At 37.4% G+C, this 12435-nt stretch overlaps 1 protein-coding gene across 3 annotated transcripts; it reads left to right on the top strand.

Moving 5' to 3' along the window:
* On the top strand, positions 1–10359 carry LOC108681515 (beta-1,4-glucuronyltransferase 1). 3 transcript variants are annotated; one of them, XR_001931506.2, is made up of 6 exons: positions 1–173; positions 807–971; positions 1642–2604; positions 2983–3120; positions 3901–5128; positions 9570–9626. XR_001931506.2 is itself a non-coding variant. In XM_018170557.2 (6 exons), exons 2-6 carry the CDS (start codon positions 819–821, stop codon positions 9627–9629), a joined length of 1443 nt encoding a protein of 480 aa, XP_018026046.1. In that variant the 5' UTR covers positions 1–173; positions 807–818; the 3' UTR covers positions 9630–10359. The 3 variants fall into 3 exon arrangements, 2 of the variants coding, with proteins under 2 accessions (XP_018026046.1, XP_018026047.1); XM_018170557.2 differs by having other exon boundaries at positions 3901–4029; positions 9570–10359; XM_018170558.2 differs by having other exon boundaries at positions 699–971; positions 3901–4029; positions 9570–10359.
* The last annotated feature ends 2076 nt before the right edge of the window (positions 10360–12435 follow it).

Genomic DNA, 12435 nt, shown 5'->3' with positions numbered 1-12435 from the left:
TAGAATTAGGTTGGTGCGTTTCAAGATACTTTAAAATTTGTTTTTATAAGAATTTCCTCAGTTACGAGATGCTGTAAAATGTAGAACTAACACTTAGTCAGATATTCCTGCAGAACGAACTTATTTCACATTTATTTATTGGTTAACGATGACAATAATCGAGAGTCTTGAAGGTGAGTCCTATCTTCTGCGTTTTGAATAGTTCCAGTCTCGAACAACAGCCTTTTCCCAATTTTGATACATCATTATCGATCTTCTTCTATTACTTAGCACTATTACTTCATTGATCGTCAAACATCGCAGCACTATATAATAGATGCTAATGAGATCATCCTTATTCTAAAGCATGAATAAAAAACTATGCCTATAATTTCCATGGTCGTGATCCATTTAAAGTACAGCCGGTTTGATGAGACCCATATGCACTCATTCTCTGCAGTGATGCAGTAGCTTCAGGTCTATATTCAGTCCATTAGTTGGTATTCATCTAAAGAACCACAATTAAAAGGACTCGTGAACTGAGATTTCAATGAGAATTGAAGTTTCTTCATATTTATATATTGATCCTATGTCATATAATCTATTCATACCGACGAAGTCTTTCCATCACGTGCTGTGGAGTTCCGTGTCTCTCTGCATGGTGTGTTTTATATATGGAGCTCTGTCATAATTGCAGCAATATTTTTTTTTCATTTCAGTTTAATGACCACGCAGAGGAGAAAGACTTATGAAGCTCGCTCATGTCCAACACTACACAAAATATATGGATCTCCTGGATATATGGATTAATAAGATACATGATATAGTTTCAGGACATCATGAACCTGCGGTATTGTTTGAAGCTAGCCGTCGTGTTGCTGCTGCTCAACGTGTCAGCCATCATCTTCATGAACATCATTTTTATGCTGACGACGCCTTCGGCAGTCAAAGAAAAATACGTCACTGTGGGCCCTCCTAAGTCGCTCCTCGAGGTGAACAAACGTTAACCAACAGACGATATACATAGCACCGATCAGATCCATGCATTTCTAGATAGATTAATAGTGTTAACGGGATTCTTCCATCTGTTATCGAAATTAGGTGCATCGCACGTCATTTCCTGCAACCATTACTCTTAACGGCATTTTTCGAATTAAGAAAATACTTTCTGAAAACATTTCCGAAGGATTTTGGACTTGGGAAGTGAATGAAAGGCTTGCGTGTCAAAACATTGATGAAACTTTGTAAAGCAGCTCATCGCAATTGACATGCACATGAAACAAACGCAATAATGCGTCTGTTACATACATGTGCTGGGCGGGTGTGCGCTGCAGACGTGAAAAATAAGTACTTTAGGTCCATTTCTTGTACAGCACCTCCTAATTTCTTATTGTGTTGTTATTTAAGTGACCTGGGCTGAAATGCATGACTTATCGTTATAAACGTTCTTTGTCAGCTAGCTTAGTTGTTATGTCTAAAAAATATTCATACAACTTTAATTATTTTTCAACGAACTCTGAAGGAAAAACACTAGTTTTTCAGTATGGCATCAGGAGTTCAAGGTATCAAGATTTATTTATGATTTTTATTGTTTTGTGGAGGAAAAAAACTCAAAACATGTGTGAATATTCATTGTAATTCCTCGCAACCTCCATTTTACAGGATGAATACATTGCTGAAGGGGATTATAAAGAGACCGAAGACCAAACTAGAGAAAAGAAGCTGATAAAACAATTTGAAATCGATTTGTCGACCGGACTTTGGGACAAGTCACGTGTTTTCAAAGTTCACCCATTCATCATTAAATCCTCCAAGTGGGATGAATTACGGCGTTGGGAAGTGTGCATGTCTTCGCAATGCTCAGCAGATTTGCTGTTCTGGGTCGTAGAACAAGTCAAAACATGGCAAGGCCCGGTTTCCATTGCTGTCTTTGCACCAGATGTGGATTTCATAGTTGCTAAACTAATGATTCAGTACATGAGAACTTGCTTTCCCGAGGTCAGGGAGCGAGTTTCATTCCACCTGGTATACCCAGGCATTATGCCTCCCGTTCTAAACACATCCAAGTTATTAGAATATGATTGCCAGCGACATGAAGATGTTAATAATGAATTGAAAAATTTATTCCGAACACCAGAATTAAAGAAAATTCTAGGGGTATCCCGTTATCCTCAGAATTTAATGCGAAATACGGCCAGGCATGCTTGCCAGAACACATTCAGTTTCACCCCTGACATAGACATGCTTTCCATTCCAAGCATGTCGGAGCAACTGAATGAATTCTTAGCGAGGCCAAATATAGCTAATTGCCATAAATGTGCGTTCATCATTCCCACGTACGAGATATCAATTAGGGCTCCAGCAAATCCTACTTCAAAAGAGGAGCTAGTGAAACTCAGGAGCAAGGGACTAGCGCAGCAGTTCCACATCAGAGTCTTCAAGAACAACCAAGCCAACTCAAATCTCTCATATTGGGAGACTGTACCGAGTACGGATGGGTCGTTAAATATTGCTTACAACATAACCACGTGGAAGCGTCACTGGGAACCCATCTACGTGACCAATGCCAAGGTGCCAGCTTTCGAAGAGAGGTTCATCGGCTACGGTTTCACTCGCAACAGCCAGGTTTGTGGTGCCGCTGAACTGTTTTTAGGCTTTGCTTCTAGCTTCGCTGCTCAAACGAACTCTGCACGTAGAAAATTTCAAAGACACAGAGAAAAGAATTATTCTAAAGATTGGGTCTGTTTTAAATATGTTGTAAGTAAAACATAGTATTTAATTCTTTATCTATAACCGATCTACACAGAGTTTTGTTAGTTGACTATAGATATGCCTATATTCCTTTCAGCAACCCTATATATCACTCTGAGAAAAATTGCTCATGGAGCTTAAAACGCTACTTTCTTGTCTGCCGTTTGAAATGATCTTTTGACTTTCATCACGTAAATCGTTATATGGATGTAAATTGAACGGAAAGAATGTACGAAAATAATCTGTGATCAGGTATACGAGATGAGGCTGGCGGGCTACTCGTGGTTGATGCTGGACGGCGCCTTCTTGACACACCGCGGCTTCCAGACCAAGCGCACGCACACCAAGACGCGCAGAAAGCAAATCGCCGAGAACAGCGGCCGTTTTAACGTGAGTCTTTTAGCAGCACATGCAATGAAGCTTGCGCACGTGCGTTTCCTAAAACTTGAAGCAAATTTAATATCCGGTTTCTTGGGAATTTTCAAGTGCATTTGTTCTTTAGAAAATGAAGGAATTTTTACAAGGTGAGCTGAATTTGATGGGTTTTTATTCATGGTTTCAAGAGCTGTTTACTGAAGACATGATGAGTAATATTATTGATGGTCAGCCTACTAAGTGCACGCACAATTAGCATCGGTAGTGGGTAGGTCATACGAATAATTTCTATCTTCTTGTAGTTCTTTTCTCTAGAATCTTAAATACGAAGGGACAGTGCAGTAAAAGGAATCGCTACTGATAACAGTTGGATAATCATATTAATTTTTATGATCCTTGAACAACATTGATGATATGTTCAAGCCCTCGTTTTTTTGCAAGGTGCAATTATGATCCGCATGTAGGAATAGTTGTAGGAATCAGTATTGCGGATCAGGTTGACATATATACAGCGTCAATTGGAACGGCAAACCTGCCTATCTGAGTCTGTTGTGCATCCTACACCACAATATAATTGTGAATTTAAAGTTGAAACATTGCACTATTTTTTCTCGCATGTTTCGTGAGCGAATACTCGCATCAAAGTTTTGAAAGTGGCAGAGTTTGGCCATCATAAATATTGAACAACAAAGCATTGGTGCAGATGGCTGTTTGTGACACAAATGAGTTTGGCCTGGATAAACGATGAAGTTAGGTCTTTTATTTTTTCATTTACGCTAAGACATTTCTTCTCAGATTTTTGTACGCGAGCTCTACCAGCGCTACCACATCCAATTGAAGGACGAAGACGCTATGTCAGCCTTCGGCCAGAAAACCCACACAAAGACGGAAGATAAAAAGATCGAGAATCATCAAATTGAAAATGTAAATTCTGCTCCTGATTCGCCGAACCAATCTTAACCGGCAGATGTACTTATTTTGTACTTATAATTATTATTTGTGTTTTCGAACTAAGTGCTTATGAACTCAACTGTACAATGCTTCCTATATTTAAACAAATTTGTTGTTAGCTATGACTTAAGTTGTTGAGTCACGGTTACTATATGATGTCTGGTCTAGGATAATTACATATAACATTTCATTGCTCCACGAGCCAATCTTGATCTGTAACATGAATTTACATTTTTCGATGAAACAATTAGGAAGAAACTTCTACTAATGTAAGTATCAATTTGCGTGAAAAACATTTCTCGCTTATAAGAATAGAATTGATTGTTGCAGTGTTTTCGTATCTAGCTAATTAAGAGTAAGATGTATGCACGTAGTCTGTATATATACTTTAAAGTACAAGTTTGTATGACAGTTTATTTGAAGAAAATAACAGTCTATTACTATAATCCATTGCATGGATGAAAGCGAGGTAAATTCAACAAGAAGATTTTTCGCGTGACTATACGTTTGTGTCGATGATATTTAAAATAGTGTAGAAGAGAGGTCTAATATAATATAATTAACCCTGATACGCGCTTTATCAACATGGTTATCATACCATTATTCCCACGCCTCACAATGACTCCTCTAAGAGGCCCCTTGTTGCAGTAAATTCATCATAATGTCTTCATGATTAAGCATGAGCAGGATCGGCTCAGTGAGCAGATCGTTTTTTAATTGTGAGCCAGTGCGTGAACCGCAAATTTCAGGGAATCCGCTGTATATGAGCAAGAGTTTGCTCGTATATGAACGAGTAGAGCTCCTTTACATTACAACGCAGTCATGTAGTTATATTTTATACAATAATTTTATTGAAATAATTAAAAAAAATAAACCTAAAATTTTACAATTTCGAAATATATGGGGAAAAATCGTTCAAGGGGCCGGCAGACCCGGTACGTGATAATAACCCGTTTCGCCTTTTTCCAAATGTGGTACGGGTTCCTTGAGTTAAAATTACAAAATAAACGGCAACACGCTATTTTACGGCAGTTTTTTCGAACAGTGTGGCCAACAGCGTAATCTCTAAATCGTAAGTGTTTATAATTTATCTTCAGTTTACGGGGGTCGCCAGATTGTTATCTCTTGTTTTAGAATTTTGTAGTGCATAGTTAGGAATGAGTTCATATAATACGTCCGAATGAATCTATTGGCAAGTTATAATTTTAAAATTAATTTACGTTAAATAATCATTTGCCGAAAGGCAAGATGAGGCGTTTCGCAGGACGCACCATCTCTGAAATGCAGATGGCATACTTGTTAAACAGGGTTGGAATAACTAGCATTGATATTGTGCTTCATTATCGTCTCTATTAGAATCGTGTTTGAGTAAATAATACAATAAATAAAAACTACACTCAATATAAGGAAGTAAAATTCGGGAACTAGGAAGTCCAAGTAAAGTATTAGAATATATGCTTAATATTTTGCTCATTTTGATGTAGTTAAATACTTAAGTGAATTTCTAAACCTTTAAACACATCACAACAACAGCACAACAACTCATAACGTGCCGAATCTAAGACTGTTGCTACTCAGCCTAGCCTGTCATTTCGTAACAACTTTTTCCGGTCAAAATTTGGCTCGACCTTGTCGAACATTGGCTCCATATATGTTGCGTGCTCCCCTTAAATGCACTAGCCGGCCGCATTATCCCTCAGTCAGCACGTCCTGGCATTCGTCAGCACGTCCTGGCATTCGTTTGTCCGTCCGTCCGTGACCTCAAGTTTTCGTTGACGAGAAAATGCGCTTTCTGTCACTCACTGCAGTGAGTTCTGAGTTATATTTTTTATTGATTTTCGGGAGGTCAAATTAAAATATGCTTCAAATTTATTCTTCGACACAATCTTCGTTAAAAATCAGGCAGTTTCTAATTTACTGATAAATACCGCTCTAATCTTGGTTATTAAAAGGCACGATCTTTTCTCTTATCATCCATACGAAAACATAATATTAGAATAACTTTACATGTTTCACTTGAATTGAAGTCCATTTGGCTTCGTATGATACGTTTTAAAATTTAATAACATGTTTAGTCTCAGAATTGGTGATCGCTCTGACATTTCATAACGTGTAGGTTTTCGCACTCGTTCAAAATACCGTTTTTCATATTAATTTAACTTTCTCCGGTTATTTAGCAAACGTTTTACCGATGCAAAACAATGATCAAAACTGCTCTCACATAATCATATATTCTACATTAAAATACAACTGCATTTCCCTCACCTTCATTCTACACAGTGATTTACGAACGAGTTCATGTTTTTTCGGTGCGAAATTTGTGCGGCTAACTCTCGACGAACTATTTGTTGTCAAGCCAGTTGATGTACATAATTTGTTACGAGGAAAGTTTCATTGATATTCACATGGAACTATGCGCTCAGAAATTTAATTTTAAGGCCGTTTTTTAATTCATGTGAAAAATGGGTATACCCGTTCCATATAGGAATAATGCATGATCTGTATCCAAGATTTATAAAATATCTTATATTTTATTATAATTTGCTGGGGTTGTCAATGTTTTAAGTTATTATTAATTCTTCTGTAATTCGCCTTCATCTTTTGATAGGAAAAGTTTTCTAAATCACTATTTAATTCGCGCTATAAGTAATTGGTTATGAGTTTTAATGTGCCATTTGCGTGCAGAGACGATTTGTTAACAAATATTAACTTGAGTTCTTTGTTTCACTATTGACCGACTCTAAACAGACTCGCTGCGTTATCTTGGTCTCTGTAGATTGAATTTTAATAGCATTCTAGATAAAAAATCAATGCAGATCACACGTTAATGAATTCAAAATCAAATTTTAACCTACTATTGCACCAATCAGTAATTTATAATACATTTCGTTGGGAAGTTTTTGTGTTAAGTTTAATAATACAAGTTCGAAAAAAATAATATGCACCCTATACCTCAAGTGAAGGTAAATTCCTTGAAACAGATAAATGTAAACAATGTATGTATATCACACCAAGAAAATATGTTATAACCGTAGACCGCCGTGAACCGGGTAGTTTCTCCTCTAAAATGAAACTATAGTAATGGTACTAGTGGTTCCAGCCTTCATTAAGCCGTAGGCCTGTCGTCGATTCCTAACATCGAAGAACATTACCAGCTTGCTGCGGTCTCGAACACGCAACTCAGTGCTCAAATCTTGGTGTGCTTAACCGTCCCGCCTCCTAGCCTATTCTGGCCACTACCATCGCACAGAGCGATACTCTGTATCCTGAACTGTAACCACTGGGCCCACTTGCCGATGTGTCGGATTTTGGTATTGGCTCGGATTTTGGTATTGGCCGGTTCCGTTAAACTCTTCGATGATGTCGCTTCCAACAGAGCCATTCTTGTTTATTAACACATTGAGTGCAGCACGACCCACCGGCGCCTGCCAGCTGGCCTAAAAACGGCCGCCAAGTCCGCAGTTAAAAAGGCCTATGATTAAAAATATACTATTACATTTGTAGGTTCCGGAGCAAATGTTAACTTTTCCTTTTTTCCGTACTTTTTAAATTTAATAAGGTAGTCCAGCCATCAGAAATTTTTGTCGACAGACGCTATGAAAAAATACTATATTGCGGAGTTTGTCCGGAAAAAAGACCCTGCTACCCACCGGTGGGTTGTGCCGCACTCAACGTGTTAAAGTTATTGTTGTATTACGTTACGGAGTTCAAGTTCGTTGTCTTACGCATCGCTGAAACACTGACTGGCTTGTCATTAGATGGAGCGTTGACTCCCTCATTCAGCGATTTCCATGACGCACTAGATTTTATTTGCCTTTACGTTCTTATGCAATCATAATGTTACTTGACATACGTGAGCATTGAAAATCACTATCTAACCCAGAGTTTTACTGGTCGGGTTTCGGTAATTTGGTGGCTATTTTTGTATGAGTTACTGTCGAGTGCGAGTCAGTCAGAATGCCCTATCCAGCTACCAGCTCCATGAGCTAAATCCTAAAACGCAGTCAAAATAGGATCTGCTTGAATCCTACATCGCAAACCTCAAAACGACAATGGGTTGAACAATATATTGAGGGTCGAACGTTTAACGTATCTTCGTTACAACACTAACTTTCGAATGCAAGTTGACTTCAAGGAATTTTCTTAATCGAACATAGTGTAGATGCCGGTAAAATTCATATTTTCCATTAGGGGAAACCTCATCAATTTTTCCATGTTTTTTTTTTCAACAGACTTTGAGCAAAGGTTTTTGCCATTACCGACCATTTTTAACAATTTTTCACCGAGACGAAAGTGCTTCGGCGACTAACACGCAATGCTCAATCGTGCACTTGTATAAGTGACTGTCAGTCGCTCGAACTAACTCTTTTATTGGAGGAGTTCTTTTCAGTCCCTGTCTCCACTTATAGCCGATTGGCGAATGCAATTATTGAAATTTTCTGACGCACAACAAGCAAAACAAACATTAAATTGGGTTGTTGATTGAATAAACAAAAAAAACTAAACGAAAATTCATACGGCTTGTAATGTGCCACTTGAAACAAATTGATACCTCGACATATTATTTTGAACATAAAACATGCTATCAAACAACAAATTAGGCGCTGTTTTTTTATAATTTTGATCTGCCTTCTTTACATAAAAAACTAAAATTGTTTTGTTATTAATTTTTTCTGCTGTTCTTCATTTATTCCACAATATTTTTTGTCGTTAAGGATGCTGCTTATTATGTTTTTTTGGCGGTTTTTTCTGCTAAAAGTTTGAAGACATACAAAAATCGCTCGAATTTATGGCCAAGTTAACTTGAATCAGTAAATTTGGTGCAAGCCTCATCACGGATGGATCAAAGATCGGCTTAGCAAAATTATGGATTTCGCGCGGTCATCCGGGACTACATTTTCTCATGCATTTATAATTAATCATCAATTTCCTGGAAAATCCTCTATAGAGGAAAGCATGCATGTGGGTATGGAGCTGGACGCGATTCGTCCAAGAGGGCGGGTCTAAAATTTTTGTTCCCGCCACTGACAGTCACGGTCGTGAGTCACGGAGAATATCACGCGTTCGCCGTCGTGGCTTTTATTGCTAATGACCAAAAAAATGGGCGAAGAGAGAGATAAAAACATTGGCCAGCTCATCTTTCAAATTCCCGCCCGTCTGCATGCTCTCAGATGACCCTTCCAGTTACCAACATGGATTATTATTATTATTATTATTATTACTATATCAAACTCATTATGTAACTTTTTTGAAGCGCGAGCAAAAGAGATCGGTCATGAAGGATAAGTCAGTCGTTACGTCAACTCTGCAACAAGGATTTGAAGCTGATGAGCTCCTCGCGCGCTCAGCGAGAAACATTGCTAAATATTCTAAATATGCTGTAGTTGCTTTCATCATCAATATACAACATGATCATTCGACTGCATACATCTGTTTGCTACACGGACAATTTGTGGGTTTGTTTACGAAAAATCTTGAAATATTTTGGAGTTTAAACGACAATTTCCTTCCAGATCTTTGTACGTGAGCTCAACCAGCGCTATCACATCCAGCTGGGCGACTACGCCGAGTGAGCCGCCAGCCAACGAAATCGACATTTAATGATGAAAATTGGACACGAGAGACTAAAAAAAATTGAATCGGAGTCATCAGTGCCTATTTCAATGTCAAATCCAACTAGATTCCCTGAACAATGTCAAATCCTTAGATTTACCTGAAAAGCTATGGTTCCTATCAAATTTTAGGGTGGTAACTAAATTATAAATTGCTTATAGTAGAACTACAAGCCAATTTTATAAAATTTTCATGCATGGATTTTTGGTCGCGTTAATAATTAATCTTGATTTTCTAAATGGTGATTTTGCATTTATTGTATTTTCGCGGTTTTCGATACGTTTTCTTTTATTAAACAAAAATGTCCTTTCTTTAAGAATTACTGAGAATTGTCCAGTGTATACCAGTCAATCGCGTCAGCTTCTGAAAATAGAAGTTCGACGGTAATCGTCATAAGTCTTATGAACTTGATTTGCTTATGTAATGTGCAATAAATTACATTTTTAAAATAATAATGGTAATGGGGGAACGCTTCAACACTCTTTTTTTCCTTCTACTAACTTTTATATCTATCAACGGCAGATAATGATGTTAAGAACAGACGAATGAGACATTATACTTAAAATTTTTTCTAAAACATCTTGTCCAGAGATGAAGTTTAGATTATCCCAATGTGGAGCAACAACAAAAAATTGCAGCAATTAATATTCATGGAATTTTATACTCATGATAAATGCAAGAAAGGCTACAATATTCCTATCACATGATTAATTTTTCTTGAAGACCTGTGGAGTCGCTATATCGAGTAAATTTATATCGCTCATCTCGAATTGATTTCCATTTATTTTTGAAACATCCAGGAATGAAGATGCAATGCAAAGAGTTATCCAAGAGCCGGGAAAAGTAGTTGGAATTATCGTGCTTCAGAGTTCATTTTTAAATTGATTAATTTGATCAAACTGATGATTTCATTACCGTAGTCAAAAATAAAGAGTATGATTCTACAGTTTATAAGCGTTCGATGTTAGTTGGCGCAAAATAAATTTATTTGAAAAATTACACAAGAGCAGATGACGAAACCTCTCTGAGTTTGCGGTTACAATATTTTTCTGATTTTTATTCCTCTGCCAGCCTTTCTTCACATTAAGTTTTGAGAGCAAAAAGCGCTGTGATCTTAGCACAATTAATACGTTCCCCGTGAGATGTTGGCATGGCGTTGAGTTTCGTAATGAAATGATTGTTTCTGAAGAATTTGAAATCTTACGTTAGATCAACATGGAATAACTGATGTATTATTGGCGATAAATACAACCGACACTACAAGGCTGCAACCAATCAATGGCAAGACCCTGAAAGGCTGCCACCTAATCCTCGAGCAATATAGTCTTTTTAGCGCATTTTCTCATTTGGAAAAAATGCACTATTATGCTCGCCATGTCCGTCCGTCTGTCTGTCTGTCTGTCTGTCCGTCCGTCCGTCCGTGAACTCAAGTTTCATTGACGAGAAAATGCGCTCTTTGTCACTCACTGCAGTGAGTACTGAGTTATATTTTTTAGGATTGCCCTTGAGTGTGCAAGTGATTGTGCAATGTGCACCCACTCATTGGAGGATGCAGTCAATAACAAGTAAGTTTCGTTCACGTGAAGAACAGTAAAGCTACAAATTAGATTGGAATAGGAGTTGTCACTTATAAACAAAATAAACAAAATTAAGCAACTACCAAATTTTGAAGGGACGCCGGTGGTGTTCAAAATATGTAAAAAAAATTGTTATTAATAATAAATTAAATCTATTCTTCAGCTGTGAGAAGTTGCTGATGAGGGAGGCACTTATATTAGAAGGTTTGGCATGTGCTGTGATCATAGTGACAAACTAGAGATTTTTTAGAATCATTTCATTTTAAATTTTCTATTCACTCAAGATTTTAACCAATTTATTAAATATGATAATGNAAAAGATGAGTGAATCAGGAATAAGGATTAAGCGGGAACGTGCAGAGAACAGTTCTACATCGACTGCTTGGAACATCAAGTTGCGCAGTGATCAGTTGGAGACTTGGAGTCCCGCCGTTTATTTGGCAGCACCAAACCAACACGTAAGTCATTACGTGCATGATTGAACTGAGAACTACGAGCGTGGGTCAACCTTATATATTGTGGTCATAGTTGAACATCAACGTTCACCTATGGTTACATGTACCTGCGATGTTTTGCTAACATGGTCCCTGCCCTGTGAGGTGGGGGTTGGTGAGTCGCAGAACACTAGCCGAGGTACGTCAGACCGGGTATGGAAGGGAAAATTTACTGCAGGTTTAGGTTAAGTTAGGTTGATGAAATGGGAAGGTTACATCACAGTGAAGTATCACAGCCTTAAAACCCGAAAAAAAGGCCTGCTGACGACGACGAGTAATAAAGCAATTGAGAGCAAAAAAAAAAAACTTCAGAAAGAATTAAAGTAGGTCATTATAACGCACCAGAACCTGCAGTATATGTACACGAACCATTACCCACTCAGAGCAAGGACAGGACAATAGACTGTAGAAGGTCAAAACCAAACAGGAAAATTGCACGTGGAAATTTAATAACCTCATACGTGAAAACATTTGCAGAAGTTTTTCATAAAATCATTTTCTGTTTTGCAATTATGAATAGAGAAAACAAAAATTTGAATATGAATAATTCTGAGTTTTTGGAGACATTTGAATGCAAATTTAGTAAATTTCTTATATCTGGAAATAAAATTTCGTTTTTTTTCTTAAATGCTGTAATATGCGCGCATAGTTTAAAAATATGCACTTATATATAAATCTCTAAATTTATGTATATT

The sequence above is a fragment of the Hyalella azteca genome, unplaced genomic scaffold, assembly GCF_000764305.2.
Source record: "Hyalella azteca isolate HAZT.00-mixed unplaced genomic scaffold, Hazt_2.0.2 contig264, whole genome shotgun sequence".
NCBI classification, from domain to species: Eukaryota; Metazoa; Arthropoda; class Malacostraca; order Amphipoda; family Hyalellidae; genus Hyalella; species Hyalella azteca.
This window is presented reverse-complemented; position numbering and strand designations above follow the sequence as displayed.